Here is a 16,510-nt window from a genome sequence, read left to right as displayed (position 1 = left end):
ATTAAGGATATAAGAATTCATTGTCACACACTTATGATTTATGATTTAAAAAGGTTTAAGCAAGCAAATGACATTATCTTTACAAAGTATTTAGTGAGGGATCTAGGAATTGGATTGAAAATCAATAATCTATAAAAGTAAATTATACAAATGACATAATTGTTATTTATGTTCAATATTGTAAATGATTAGATGGATTAAACCTCTTGGGTGCTAAATTAATCTTGGTAGATATAGATATAATACTATGTATAAAGTTTGAATGGCAAATAATAGCATAAATTTGTTAGTGAGTTGGATTTAAAGTTATACCAATGGGAAAATTCCTAAAATAGTCGTTTTTGACAGTTTTTCGAGTTCTAGAGTGAAATCGAATATTATGACTGTGTTCTCTTTGATTTGTTTGATTTTATGAAGAAATAAGAGATTGAGATGAGGTAGAAAATGAATAATTTAGTTGGCCAACTAAAATTCAGTTGGATTTGACGGATATTTAAGAAATCATGTTGGATCCATTTAAAAGTTGACACATGGCATGATTTTTAATGGTTCTAAAATTCCGTTGAACGGCGTTGAAATTCCAACGGATCCTATGGAGGCTATTTTGAGGATTTTTGTAAACCTTGGTTATTTTTGAAATAAATTGATCAAATTGACTATTTTTATAAAATTTCCATTAGTTTATGGTTTAAAATAATGAAGATGACTTTTTCGTGACACCGTGTTAGTCAATGGTTCTCAATTTAATGAACCTCATATGTGTATAAACATCAAACTTGATACCTTTGATTAAAAATTTGTAATATTCCTAAATGTTGATGATATGTTGATTGCTAAAATCAACTTGTTTGTTGATTAAAAATCAACTTTTTTCATGAGATCTTAAGAGAACCAGAATAAATCATAATACTTAAATTTACAAAAAATAATAATGGCACTAATTTTTTATTTTTATTTTTTAAAATTATTACATGTATATGACCCTAGATTCTTGTTTTGTCACATGAATCCTGAAAAATACTAGCACTCGTATCACTGCGTCATCTGTGATAACTGAATATCCCATTAAACTTTCCAACACTCTAGACGAATGTTTCTCCATTGTACGATATCATGTAGGGGTATGGTATTCACCCCGACCCATTATGTTACGAAACTGTTTACGAATGCATTCAAAAAAATATGAAGATGTTTGCTTATTTTCTTTAACTTAAAAAAAAAACATTACTAAAAAAATTAAAAGTAACAAGCAGGTTCACAAAGCTTTCCTCATGTGCCTAAAATAAATTAGCAAGGCCTTTTAAAAGTTAAAGTCATAAATAAGACTGTCTAGATAGGACCGGAAACAGAAAAAGTAAACAAGATAATATGAGATCCCACAATGTCACCTAAGCATTGGCATTAAAAATATTAATGCCAATTTTTTTTTAACATTTTGTTATCTAAAAAAATTAACCTGATAAAACAAAAACAATTTTGTCGTTTAACTTTTCGCATTTTGTAACACCGTTCGATTATTTCTCTACAGTTAAAACCGCTGTAAATACTTACATCGAAAAACATATAACCATCATCTAAATGGCTCAATCGGTTCGGTTTCCTCAAGTACACTCGCAGCTTCAAAACAGTCCACAGCTTCCTTTATGAACATCGGGCCCTCATCTTTGTAAAATTGGCCCAGATTATACCAAGCCCGCGAGTTCATCCGGTCCAAATGCAATGCTTCGGTCAAGAAGCTTCTGGCCACTGGTCCAGACTTGCCACCGCCAAGCCGTCTTAAAACCATAGCCATGGAAACAAGACTTTGCACAAGACCCGGGTCAATGTCGAGAGCATTTTCATATGCTTTTAATGCTTCTTTGCCCAGACCTTTTGCTTCATACAACAAACCTGTAACAACAATAATAATATGATAATCTTTATATTTAAGTTTTAATAAAGATTAAAGATTCGCAAACATACCCGTGATGTGCCAACGGGATGAAGAATAATATTTGATAGCCTCGGATCTTGAAAGACAAGCTTCGACATCACGCCATTGTGATAAACTTATGTACACCATGGCCAGATCATGCCATGTTTCTAATTCCAATTCTTTATAACGGTTTCCACCAACCTTAAACGATAAGAAAAACAAAAATCAACATTTTTTCCATCGTGACGTATTAATTCAAGCCACATCAACATTTTACAGTTATATGTCGAAGTTATTGTGTTCTAAGTAATGGATATCAAAAGCCTTAATCAAGAGTAAACAACCTTAACTTGTTACTAACAGATAAACTTGGTGAAAGATTGTATATTGATTGTATTTAACATAATACAATAGGTTCTATATCTACAATAGATTTCTAGGGCCGGCTGACATAAGCCTAGGGCTGGCCCATAAGACCATAAATGTATTGACTAATACTCTCCCTCAAGCAAAGGCCGGGGACCGACTCTTAGCTTGGACTTTAAGAATAGAAAATGATCTGATGATAGCGGCTTTGTGAACACATCGGCAATTTGATCATGTGTAGAGATAAACTGAACTGATAGCCTTCTTTGTGCAACTTTCTCTTGAACGAAGTGAAAATCTACTTCCACATGTTTTGTTCTAGCATGAAAAACCGGATTAGTAGATAGATATGTAGCTCCCAGAGTGTCACACCATAGAGTAGGAGCAGAGTGCATTGGGACACGAAGTTCTCTTAATAATGTTTCAAGCCAAGTCAATTCAGCAACCGTATCGGCCAAAGCCTTATATTTAGATTCGGTAGATGACCGAGATACAGTCTTTTGTTTTCTGGCTGACCATGAAATAAGATTTGACCCAAGATAAATAGCATATCCTCCCGTGGATCGACGGTCATCCAGGCATCCAGCCCAATCAGCATCAGAAAAGGCGGTTAACTGATGAAAGGAAACATCCGTATAGGCATGCAAAGCAGGAGATGAGGAGCTGGAAATCAAGAGACCATGACTAGCAGTTCCATGTAAATATCGTAAGATGCGTTTTACAGCAGACCAGTGATTGTCAGTAGGAGAATGCATGAACTGACAAACTTTATTAACCGCAAATGTGATATCTGGCCGGGAGAGAGTAACATATTGTAATGCACCAACCATTTGTCTATATTTTACCGGATCCTCAAACTGACAGCTGTCACCAAGATAAAGAGGGTTACCTGTCGCGCACGGTGATGGAACCGGTTTGGACTGGGACAATTTCGCGCGGTCCAATAATTCATTAATGTACTTCTGTTGTGAAAGAATGATATCGGAACCTTTACGAATCACCTCAATACCCATAAATACGATAAGGGCCCCATGTCTTGTATTGCAAACGATTTACTAAGACATTGCACCACATGATTGATAGCCTGATTGTTGTTACCTGTTAAAATAATGTCATCGACATATACTAGTATATACAAAAGTGTCCCTTTACCAGAATAAATAAACAAGGAAGGATCTGTTCTAGATCCCCTAAATCCGAGAGCAAGTAAAGCAGAAGAGAGTCGTTCAAACCAAGCCCGTGGTGCCTGTTTGAGGCCATACAAAGACTTATGCAGAAGGCACACATGATTTGGCTTACGAGGGTCAACAAAGCCTTGTGGTTGCTTCAAATATACTGTTTCCTTCAGATCACCATGTAAGAAAGCATTTTGAACATCAAGCTGTCGTAGAGACCATTGTTTGGTGACAGCTAATGATAAAACAACCCTGATTGTAGTGGATTTCACTACTGGACTAAATGTTTCATTATAGTCTATACCAGGTTGTTGATTAAAACCTTTAGCGACTAGACGCGCCTTGTAGCGCTTAATTGCCCCATTTTGGTCTCTTTTAACTTTATATACCCATTTGCAATCAACCACATTAGTATGTGGAACACGAGGAACCAAAGACCAGGTACCATTACGGATAAGAGCTGAGTATTCGTCCGCCATGGCCCGGCGCCAATTTGAATCTTTGTTGGCAACGGTAAAGCTGGAGGGTAGGAATGGAGGTTTGAAATAACGAGGGATTGTATGGTTTAGTTTGTTTGGGCTGTGGGCGTAGGTTAGCTGGACGTTGGCGTTGTGGAAGAGGTGGGTTTGGGTTTGGGTTTGGAGTAGGTGTGTGAGTTGATTGGGGGGGCTGAAATAGGCTGTGGATTAGGTGGATTAAAGTCGTTAATCGGCTGGTCAGATTGTAGGGTGGTAGAAGATGGCTGAGTGGTGCTTGTTGGGTGAATAGTGGTTGACTGATGGTATCGGTCAAAGGCTGGGGCAGTGAGAACCGGGTTTGTTGTGGACCGGCGGGTGTAAGTACGAGTTGGTGGATCTGTAGAGTGTGTATGACTAGGGTCGGGTGGTGGTGTTTGAAGAATCCACCATGTTTAGGGGAATGGAAGTTGTGGGATAAGATGAAACATATGGATCAGGAGATGAATTCGGGGAGGAGGTGGTAGGTTTAGTAAGGAAAGGAAAAGAATTTTCGTTGAACCGAACGTGACGGGCAATATAAATACGTTCTGTGACGGGGTCTAAGCATCGATACCCGTGATGAGAGGTGCAATACCCAAGAAAAATACAAGGTGTAGATCGAAAATCCATTTTGTTGGGATTATAAGAACGAAGGTGAGGAAAGCACCGGCAACCGAACACGCGAAGAAAGGAGAAATCAGGTTTACGGTGGTATAAGTGTTCGAAGAGGCTGGTGTTGGAGTTTGTACGAGAGGGCATTCTATTTATTAGGTAGACGGCAGTTTCAAAAGCACAATGCCAGAAACGTTGAGGGACATGGGATTGTGCCATTAATGTTAAGCCCGTTTCAACAACATGACGATGACGTCTTTCAACAACACCATTTTGTTCGCTGGTGTGAGGACAAGAGAGACGGTGAATAACGCCAATAGAGGCAAAAAAAGATGAAAGATTTCTGAATTCCCCACCCCAATCGGTCTGCACCGTTTTTAGTTAGTGGAGAATTGTCGTTCAGCCATAGTGACAAATTGTGTAAAGGTGGCAAACACATCTGATTTTCGTTTTAAAGGAAACAACCACATAAATTTAGAGAAATGGTCAACACACAAAAGAAAGTAGTTATAACCATCAAACGAAGTCATAGGGGCTGGTCCCCAAACATCACAGAAAACTAAATCCAAAATACGAGTACTTTTATAATCAGCAGACAATAAATTAAGTTTGGAAGATTTTCCAACAGAACAAGCAATGCAATGAGAATCAAAAGTCTTTGCAGAAATAGGTAAACAATATTTAGAAAGCATAGTCTTAAATAACTGGGAATGTGGATGTCCCAAACGTCGATGCCATGTGGTTGTTGAAGCTCGAGATGTCGAAAAAGCAACTTTTGGATGTTGATGGAATGGTAGTTTGATAGAGTAGAGTCCATCGTCACTTGGACCCGTGAGGAGGGTAGTGTGGGTAGAATTGTCCTTCACAGCAAAAAATGTAGCATGAAATTCAAAATAAACATGATTATCCTCACAAAATTTTTGTACAGAACGAAGGTGTTGTTTGATATCAGGTACATGAAGGACATTGTTTAAGTGAAAGGTTTTGTTAGGTGAGAAAAGTTTTGATGAACCAATATGTAAAATGGGAAGAGCGTTACCATTACCAACACGGAGATGATCATCACCGTAGTAAGATTCTGCGGAGTCAAAACCAGACAAATCCGGTGCTACATGGTGATTAGAACCTGTGTTCGGAAGCCACGAAGTAGACGCTTGTGAGCGATAATCTGCATAATTGGCGGACGGTTGTCTCGTTCGGAAGGTGGAGGGATCTCGTTTTGGGCATTCAGATGGCACATGTCCAATTCCACACCTGTTACAAGAACCCCATACCATGTTTTGATTTGAAGCCCAACTAAACTGACGACCTGAATTACGAGAGGTGCTTCCCTGGCTGCGGTTGTAGAAGTTGTTCCCACGGTTGCCACGACCGCCACGATTACCACGGCCGCGACTATAGTTGGACTGACCGGGCCTGTTTGTGTAAAAAGCTTGAGGTGCGGTGGCGGGTGATGAAACAGAAGATGGTTGTAACTGAAAACCAAGACGGCTAACAAGTTGTTGAAGTGCCTGAACTGTATCAGTTGGAACCGAAGGTGTACTAGCTGCTGTGGCAGCTGTAAAAGCTTGAGCATTTGGAATTGCAGGGGCTGAATTTTGGACCATAAACTCATGATCTTCAAGAAGACCAGGGAGTTCGTTGAAGACAACTGTATATTTTCTAGCAAAGAGGGTTTGTTTGACTCCGTTGTACTCCTCACGAAGACCTGCAACAACAAGCATGACAATATCTTTGTCGGGCATGGGTTGGCCAATATTTGCAAGGGCATTTGCATACTCTTGTGCCCTTGCAAGATATGCAGCAGATGTCTCGTCTTTCTCCATTTGTATTTTTAATAATTGTGCCTTCAATGTAAATTCTCAAGAAGAAGTGTGTGGGGCATAGGCTCGTTCAAGACCAAGCCAAAGGTCACGTGAGGTAACACCTTGCACAACCAGATCGTGTAATTGGGGTTTGATTGGGTGACAAGTGTTGTATCCTCCTTTGCAGAGGTTCTTGGAGCGGAGATGGTGGGAGGAGGACATGGAATACTCCCATCAACATAACCGAATAGGCTATGTGTAGTGAGAAAGGGTTGAATCATAAGTTTCCAGTGACCATAGTTTGTAGGGGATAGAGTGAAACCAAACTTATGAGAGTTGTGTGAAGTTTTCTCTGTGGTGGTGAAGGCTGTAAGTTGTTGATCAGCCATGGTATGTAATGGATCTGGAAAGAAGAAAGATGATATGAGTGTATCGTGGAGAGTGGCGGCAGAAAGAGGAGGGTCAGAACCCTAAGCTCTGATACCAAGATAAACTTGGTGAAAGATTGTATATTGATTGTATTTAACATAATACAATAGGTTCTATATTTATAGATCTACAATAGATTTCTAGGGCCGGCTGACATAAGCCTAGGGCTGGCCCATAAGGCCATAAATGTATTGACTAATACGAACAAGAAAAATAAAGATGAAAAGGAAATTTGTGTTGACTTTTGAGAATAGCTACTGCACGAAAGTTTGTAAACAAGAAAGCAAACTTTGAATTAATTAAAAAACCATAAGCTATGACCCCTTAAAATACTAAAACAAAAACCGACTCAAACTCCTACTAATTAGGATTATTTTCTTGACCCATAAGTAAACTTAAATAAATAAAACAAACTTTCAAACTAATCCCTTGGACGATTAAATTTAACAATTAACTCCAACACTAAGTTAGCTTAGTTTCATAGGAGTGACCCATTTTGACTCGTATAATTTTACTAACCTATTTTGACCTATTGCATAACTTAAGTGACCCATTTTGACCCGTTGTATAATTTTAGTGATCCAAATCGACCTATTTTGCTAACGAAACTTAACACATTTCAACCCGTTTATTTAAGAATGGTCATGAATGATGAGTGTACCAAGATAATCGCTTTTCAAAAGTACAATGTTTTAAGTCAAGATCAGTAAAAACGAAGTGAAAGTGTATTGATATTTTTTTTTCACAATTTTTACTAATTTTGTAAATTTTTAAAAAAATATTTTTCAATGCCAAACTATTTAGAAATAAAAAAAAAACTGCATAACCTGCTATCTAGGTAAAAATATCTATGATTAGAACAAAAATGAAACTTTAGTAACCTGATTGGAACAAACTTTTTATGAGTGACCTAATTGGAACAGTTTGAAAACTTGGTTACCATTATAGAGAAATCCCGAAATTTAATTATAACTACCCCGAGATTCTACCCAAGAATCTTGCATTCTAAATTAGCTAGTTCCATTGGTGTGACCCATTGTATTATTTGAGTGCCCCAAATCAACCCATCTATTTAAACCGTCACTTTTCAAAAGACATTTATAGCGATTTACCCACAAAGACACACCAAGACGGTGTCTTTTCGGCCCATATACAAATAAATGTAACTAAAAATACCTCAAGATTCTTCTTTTGTGTTGGAAAACTTTTAATCTGAACTTGAACAACAGCAAGAAGTTGAGTATACGTCTCAACCGCCTTCTTTATCTGACCCTGTGCAATTTGCAACTTAGCTTTCGTTCTCAACAATTCTCCCTGATCCCACTTTCCCGTCTGTTCCAAAGCCGCATTAACAATCGTCTCACCATCCAAATACCGCTTCTGACCCGATAATATTCTAGCCAAAAGCAACCAACTTCGAACCCGGAACCCACTTTCCAGTTTAATCAAATGTTTCGCCTGACCGAGAGCCGAGTCCAACTTCCTCTGGTCAGCATATTCTAAACAAAGATCATAAACAATTCTAGAATCCTTCATTCGGGTCAACTTATTAGCCGTCTCCAAACACTGAATCGCTTCCGCTTGAAGTTTGACCCGTTCCAAATCAGTCAACCCTGTTTTAGTTTGACCCGAGAGTGAAACGCCCAATAAAGAATTACCAACGCCTGTCATCTCATCACACTTATTTTCCAAAATATTAACGGCCCGTTTAGCAAGAACGACGCCTTCGTCTTCAAACCCGGGATTTTCTCCACAAATCTTTGATGCCACTAACAACGCCGACACACAGTCCGGATCATCGTGTTTATAAACATTTTTTAATAAAGATAACGCGGATAAACCGTCACCTTGTCCGTAATAACAACAAGATAAAAGGAGATGTCTTTCTTTCTTGTCGATAACCGCAGGAAGTAATTCTTCCAACTGTTTACTGAGAGGACCGAGCCCGTTACAAATGGATAAAGCATAAGAAAGATGATCAACCAAAGACGGGTCCCACTCAATTTTCTTTAAATTAACCTTTTTTAGCAAAATCATTAAAAGTAGAATAGCTTCTTCAGTGTTATTTCTTGGTACAAATGAAGTGTCCATTTGGGATCTTAGATTAGGCGGAGTGGCTTCTTTGCTTCCGCTATAAAGAAGAAAAACCGCAAAATCCTTTTGGATTTTCGCGGTTGTTTGTTCGTTAAGGTTCCAGTTTCGAAGTAGGGCCCATCTAAACGACAAGATTGCTTCATGGGGTAACTCGGCGAGTTGCCATAACTCGGGAAGCAACTCGACTGAGTTGCTTATCGTTTCTTGTAATTTACAGTCGGCACCAAAGTTTTCTGGCACGCCTTCTGGTAATGATGACTCGACAATGTCGAGTATGACTTTGCAAGATTGAGCAGCTTCTGTAAAATTTAAACAGGATTTAAAAAATGACACAAATATAATTTAAACTAATGGACTAAAACCATATTTACCATTAAATAATTTATAAAAATTTAACAAAATAGTGTAAACCAAATATTTTAGCCCAAATGCACAATAAAAAGATTTTGGCCCAAATTCATTATTTTGGCCCGGTTTTTAATTTTCGACCTTAAAAATTTTAAGCCAAATGGTAAAGTTATAATATGGAACAAAGTAATCACCTTTATACCTCCCGAGAATTTGCAGCGATTTTGACTTCAAGTAAATTGCTTCAAGAAGTAAACTAAGCGCATGTGGTGATAATGGCGGACTGGTGTAAGTATGGGAACGCTTTTTACGTGTTTCCCCTGTTTTAGCAAGACTAATTTTGATTTTTGGAGTAATTGAAGATATATCTATTCCTTCAAATACATGAAGAGCTGCTTCTATGTTTCCCTTTTGATATTCATATCTTCCTAGTAATGCTCTTGCTTCCTGTATAACAGCCCGTTAATTAAAAAGGAAAAAAAAAAGAAATGAAGCAATCGCCGAAATGGATCTTCAAGATTTATATAGTTCCTGAACTTTTTCTTCCAAATTCAGTGATTTACTATTTCAATCTTTATATTTTGTTTATTCCAGGCTGCATGTTATATTGTTAGCATTCCAAATTCACACCAAAATATAAAGTAGTTTCATATTTATTTTATATTATTTATTACATAATATGTATTTAACTTTTAAATTATTTCAAAGCATAAAGGCAGGTTCATAGTCTTATATATATAATATGTTTTTAATTTTTTAATTATATATTAAGCAATCTGTTTTTTGAAATCAATATGACCTAGGGGTGTGCATGAAACCGTAAAAACCGAAATAATGGCAGCCAACCAAAAACTGATTGTTTGGTTTATGGGTTTCACAAAAATCAAACATTCGGTTCGCTTTCGGTTTTTCATATAATGAAGACCTAAAAAACCAAACCAAATTTATAGATTTTCATTTTTAGTTATAAATTTTAAGTAATTTATAAAAAATAATAAATATTGTTACCCAAATATTTTAGCCAAAATGTTTAATAATCAATATATAATTTATAGCAAAAAGATTAATATATTATTTTGAGCCAATTGTTTAGCCCAAAGATTTCAAGCCCAAATGGTAATAACCAAAAAAAATGAAACCAAACTACCGAAAATGAATGGTTTTTTAAAAAATTAAAAAACTGACTTTTTGGTTTTATAGTTTGGTTTGAGCTCAAAACCGACTCAAACTGACCCATGCACACCCATTCCGACCAGTGAAACGCTAAGACAGCCAGTTCCTTATCCCTATGATTACAAAAACATTAGCTGGCAAAATGGTTAAAAACAGTTGTTTACTTGTTTATGTACTAAATTGCTCATTAAGAAAAGTGATTAGATGTGCATATATATTGAAGTTTCATAATCAGCATAGACAGAATCATAGTCACTTTATCCAAACACTAAAAACTAATTATTATCAACACATACTCAAATTAATAATTCATAAACTTTTAACACAACTTTTGAGAGACACACAAGGCGTAAATCATTGATCATGCACATGGAACACCCCCCACAACATGTTTAGATCTTCAAAAATAATAACCAAAAGGGTTCGAAAAACGAACCTCATAATTGATGGAACCACTTTCACGAAGTGATAATTCTGCTTCTTCAATGCTACCAGTATCCGGTTTCTTTTCGGGTTCACCAACAATTTGTGAACAATCATTCGTTGCTACTGATTCTGATGAAGGGTTCATCTCATTTGTGGTTCGTGATCGTTCACCCGAACACAAACACCCCAAGATCTTTCCAAACCGCCGACTTGATCTATCGTTGTGATGATTTCGATTATTATTCCTCATATTTTATCTCCACCCTCAAGAAATCTTGAACCCACAAAACAAGATATCAAATTTAGTGTTTTAAGTCAAATTCTTGCAAAATCAACACAGAAATATATACAAAGTTGACTTGCAGCTAAAAAGATCAGATGCCCAATTACCAGTTTCCAAATTTTGATCAAGAAAACCAAAAAACCTTTATTAAAAATCCAAAATTTATTTAAAAAATAAAATAAAAACTTCAAAATGAACTTCAAAGTTGACTTGCAGTTGAAAATTCCCAGAATTTACTCATTTAGATCAAGAAAACCAAAAAACCTTGACTAAACCCCAAAGTTTATTAAAAATTTAAAAAAAAAATCCAAATTTAACTTACAAGAAGACAGAATTTTGATTCAATCAACTAAAAAATATGCAAAAGTTGACTTGCAGTTAAAAGATCAGATACCCAATTACAATTTCCCAAATTTAAATCAAGAAAACCACAAAACCATAATTAAAAATCCCAAAATTTACTTAAAAAAAAAACTTCAAAATGAACTTACAAGAACACCTGATATTGATCTAATCAACTAAAAAATATGCAAAGGTTGACATACAGTTAAAAAAATCAAACACCCAATTACAATTTCCCAAACTTAAATCAAGAAACCCACAAAAAATAATTAAAAATCCAAAATTTATTTAAAAAAATCTTCAAAATGAACTTACAAGAACACCTAATAATTTTGATCCAATCAACTAAAACATATGCAAAAGTTGACCTACAGTAAAAAATATCAAACACCCAATTACAAATTCCCCAAATTGAAATCAAAAACCTTACAAAACCCTAAATTGAATTACCAACATATGGTTTATAAAAATCTTGAAATTGAAGTTTGAAGAACACATAATAATATTAATAATTCAAAAAACTGTGATTACCTTTCTTTATGGCAACTGAAATTGATGACATGAAAATCAGAACCCATCTTCTTCAGTATCAATCACAACTTCATTCAATAAGCTTTTGATCACCAAAGAATCAAATAAAGTTTCAATCTTTTTCACTTTTTTCTTCTCTTTATCGGAAAACTAATCAATTATTCCAATACCACTATTTAATTTGCTTTATTTCAAGAATTGAAAGTTTAAAGACACAAGAAATCAATGATTCTTGTTTATTTTTATTAAAGCTGTAAAATTTATAAGGGGCTATTGAAGAATCCTGAGGCTTGAGATTGAAGCTGTATTTGTATTTTTGTTTATTATTATTTTATTATTTATTATTTTGTTAAATAAATGCATTGGAAATAATTATTAGAGTAAGCTGTGGTTTTCGTACTGTGATTCGTTTAAATCTGCGGTTTTAATCTAATAAATTTAATTTGCAATTTTCGTTAATGTGGTTTCATTTTACCTGCAATTAAATCCGAAAGCATTAACCTCGTTAATTCTGGTCATTAAAATCATCAGCGTACCCTTCATGTAATGACAGTTTTGTCTTATTTTCCCCCAAATACACCCAACCCCTCACATGAGGGGCTTGTGAATTACGACTGGGGTTTATTTAGGGAGAAAATGGACAAAAACGTCGCTCACGTGAGGGGCACCTTGATGGGTTTAACGACCAGATTTAACGAGGTTAATGAATTTGGGTTTAACTGCAAGTGAAATGAAACCACATGGACGAAAATTGTAAATTTAAAATTATTTGACTAAAACATAGATTTCGACAAACCACATGGACAAAAACCGTTAGTTTACTCTTTTATTATTTAATATAGGGAAAATTCTCAAAATGATCCAAATGAGGAGAGAGAGAAAAAAATAATCCTAACTATATCAAGATTCCCAAAACAACCCTTAAAATATGTACTGAGAAGACGCATTGGGAAAATAAACGATGATATTTTTTAACCAGTCAAAATGTGACACGTGTAAAGGTACTGACACACCAGACGAGATTTTTAAAAATCTCGTCTGGTCCGACCATATTTTTAAGTTAATTAACTCTTTAAAAAACCGTCTCTCCAGACGGTTTTTTATGTTTCTCGTCTGGTCCGTTCAAATCATTGTTAATCCTAACTTCTTCATTGTTAATCATTGTTAATTAACTTCGTCTCTCCAGACGGTTTTTCAAAGAGTTAATTAACTTAAAAATATGGTCGGACCAGACGAGATTTTTAAAAATCTCGTCTGGTGTGTCAGTACCTTTACACGTGTCACATTTTGACTGGTTAAAAAATATCGTCGTTTATTTTTCCAATGCGTCTTCTCAGTACATATTTTAAGGGTTGTTTTGGGAATCTTTGATAATGTGCATGGGCTTGTTAAATTAAGACCATTGGTATAGGTGTACCATAATTACCTAACATATAACTACTAAGAGCATTCACATCCTATCCTTTATAATTATGTGTGGAAAGTTTGCAAATTAAAGGTAGAGTTGTGAGTGATTATGAGTGTAAATTATTGGGTGGAGAGAGAAATGTAGTGATTTTTTGTAAATTTGGGGAACATTGTTTGCCTCTATTTATTTTTTAATATTTGTTGGATTGGTTGTGAGTAGAGGAGAGATAAAACTGTAATGATAAAGGTATAAAAATATTATTTAATTGAACATGAGAAAGAAATGTAGTGTTTTTTAGTGTAATTATAGAGATATGGTTAGGGAATGGGATGAGCATGCTCTAAGTGACTAAACCAAAAGAACACCAAAGATGTCATGTATCCTCCTTGATTTTAGTGAACGACAACATTGTGTTGTTAAAGATCGTTTCGTCCCTAGCCTTTCCAAGACATTAACATGTTGTGGGTATGATTGATTGGATGAATCTTCATTTACCTTCATATCCGTTTAAGTGAAGATAGATCTTTAGTAAATATTTTACATTTTTACCTCGAACGCAAGTATTGGTGGGATACCGAATTAACAACTAATAAATTGCCAAATAATTGTGGCTAAATAGCAAGAAGTTAGTGTATGCTCCACTCACTCAAGTGATTCTTCATATAGCGGACATCATTTAGTTCCATCAAGAGCCTTTCGTTTGCATAGCTCGTCCGAGATAGCAATTCTCCCTGTCTTCGCCTTCCAACCGAATAGGTTCATCTTCATCGGTACCCATATATTCCAATCGAGAACAAAAAACGACTCAAATCCCCTTTCCTTTTGTAGTTCGGTCAAACAAGATGTTGAGTATATAAAAATAAGAGTTAAGTGCCATTTTAGTACATACGGTTTGATCAACTATGCAACTTTAGTACTTTTTTTGAATTTTTTGCAACTGGCTACCCCATGTTTATAAAACTGGCCATTTTAGTACTTTTTCGTAACCCCGTTTAATTTTCCATTAAGTCAAGGGCATAATGGTAAATTTAGTTATTTTATTTATTTTCTTTTTTCTTTTAAGCTCCTTCCCTTCCTCCCTTTAATATCATCCAAACCCTAATCCCATTCATCATATTCTTTTACCTCCCAGCCACATCCTCACAGCCACATCCTCAATGGAACATTTTAAACAAGCATTCATTCACCTCTCAATCCAAACCCTAATCCCATTCTTTCACTGGAAGGTAACGAGAGGTTGGATTGAGCAATATAGGGTTTTAATTTATCAACAATTGTGGTGAGCACAGGGTATGATAGACCGTACAAGGAGCGCCATTGGGCGTCACGTAAAGGTGCTTTCATGTGTCAGATGTGTTCGGTGGAAAGTGCACTAAACGCGGCGACGGAGTATTGGGTGATGGTGGTGGGGATGGGGTGCCGGGTTTGCGGGCGGTGGAGATGAAAGAGAGGACGGAGGCGATGGTGAAGAATTAGGGTGGCGAAGGTGGTGGTGGTGGTGTCAGAGATAAAGGAGGTGGTTTGGTCCAGGTGGTTTTGGAGGTGGAGGAGGTTGGACAGCATGATTAGGAACGATTGATCATTGGGTGTTGAATGTTGAAAGTTGAAACCCTAGTTTGATCGCCGGTGAGTGGTGGTGACGGAAGAGGGCGGTGGTGGTTATGAATACGGTGGATGTATGAGTTTGGTCCTTGTGGTTTTTGTTAGTTAAGATGATATAAAACGGATTTTATTATTAGGGCTTAAAAGAAAAAAGAAAATAAATAAAATAACTAAATTTACCATTATGCCCTTGACTTAACGGAAAAATTAAACGGGGTTACGAAAAAGTACTAATATGGCCAGTTTTTGAAACATGGGGTAGCCAGTTGCGAAAATTCAAAAAAAGTACTAAAGTTGCGTAGTTGATCAAACCACAGGTAATAAAATGGCACTTAACTCTGAAAATAACATCAAAATTATGCAACATATATAAAAAAATGACATAAAAGTTATGTAACATATGTATAAAATAATATACCGTATGTTTATAATTACACACATAAATATAAATTACGCCAAGTATGTCAACACTTTTTAAAATTAAACCTTTTAATAAAAGGAAAATTGGATTTAAATAATCCCACTTTTAACGTATTAGCCATAATAATCCCACCTCATGTATTTCCCGCTGGCAGTCCCACCTTTCTAAGGTTTTTTGTTTTATGATCTCCCGTTAAAAAAAATTAACGGGGTTAAGTTTTTGCTGATGTGGCTGGCGACTTGGCATTTTTATTTTCCTAAATGGCTTTTACCTATATTTTTATTTTCCTACGTGGCTTTCCTTTCATCATTATCCCAACAATAATAATAACAATAATAATATCTTCATCTCTGTAAACTCACCATGTCCAAATCTATCATCATCTTCTTCACCTTCATCATCTTTGTATTATCCACAAACCCTAACCCTAACTCACTCCCCACGGCTCACTCTGTCCTGACCTACCAAGGCTTCCCAATCGGACTCCTCCCAACGGACGTCCTCTCCTACGACCTCAACACCACTTCCGACGACTTCGCCGTCCACCTCGGCGCCCATGCCGCCTCATCCTCCCGTCGGACAACTACCTCGCCACCTACTCGAATCGTTGAGTTGAATGTAATTAGGGTTAGGGCTTTCTTCCAGTGGTGGGGGATCACTGGGATTAATATTAGTGGTGAGGATTTGGTGTTTGAAGCTGGATGGGTTGCATCTGGAGGTGGGGGTCGGGTCCGATGGTCAGCAGGTCGTTCATGGCGGCTTTCTTGAATATGGGTTTGATTGATGAAGGATTCAATCGATAATTGTGGTCTGAGTTTGTCGTGGGTGAAGGATTCAACCGATAATTAGGGTTCAACCATTAATTTTGGGGGTTAAAAGGGTGGGTATTCAACGTAATTAATGGACAATGCCAAGTCACTCGCCATGTAAGATTATGACACTCAGGACTGGCTATGAAAAGGCGAAAAAAAATTTGGGCCAAAGGCGAACTCTTTTTTGGGCCTTAAGTAAAAGAAACATTTTTTTGTGTTTAAACAATTTAATTATAAATAGGCTTATTTGATTATTATTTAAGTTGTGTAA

The 16,510-nt window shown here is 36.2% G+C and overlaps 1 protein-coding gene across 1 annotated transcript; it reads right to left on the bottom strand.

The window, feature by feature from the left end:
• Positions 1–1,451: 1,451 nt before the first annotated feature.
• On the bottom strand, positions 1,452–12,161 carry LOC143594387 (protein NPGR2-like). Its single transcript, XM_077073711.1, has 6 exons — positions 11,997–12,161; positions 10,851–11,114; positions 9,436–9,688; positions 7,976–9,192; positions 1,963–2,116; positions 1,452–1,890 (listed from the first exon to the last, which is right to left on the bottom strand). Exons 2-6 carry the CDS (start codon positions 11,088–11,090, stop codon positions 1,571–1,573), a joined length of 2,184 nt encoding a protein of 727 aa, XP_076929826.1. The 5' UTR covers positions 11,091–11,114; positions 11,997–12,161; the 3' UTR covers positions 1,452–1,570.
• Between the last annotated feature and the right edge of the window lie 4,349 nt (positions 12,162–16,510).

The sequence above is a fragment of the Bidens hawaiensis genome, unplaced genomic scaffold (assembly GCF_021521415.1).
Source record: "Bidens hawaiensis isolate Kalapana, Puna unplaced genomic scaffold, B.hawaiensis_p1.1 tig00043566_1, whole genome shotgun sequence".
NCBI classification, from domain to species: Eukaryota; Viridiplantae; Streptophyta; class Magnoliopsida; order Asterales; family Asteraceae; genus Bidens; species Bidens hawaiensis.
This window is presented reverse-complemented; position numbering and strand designations above follow the sequence as displayed.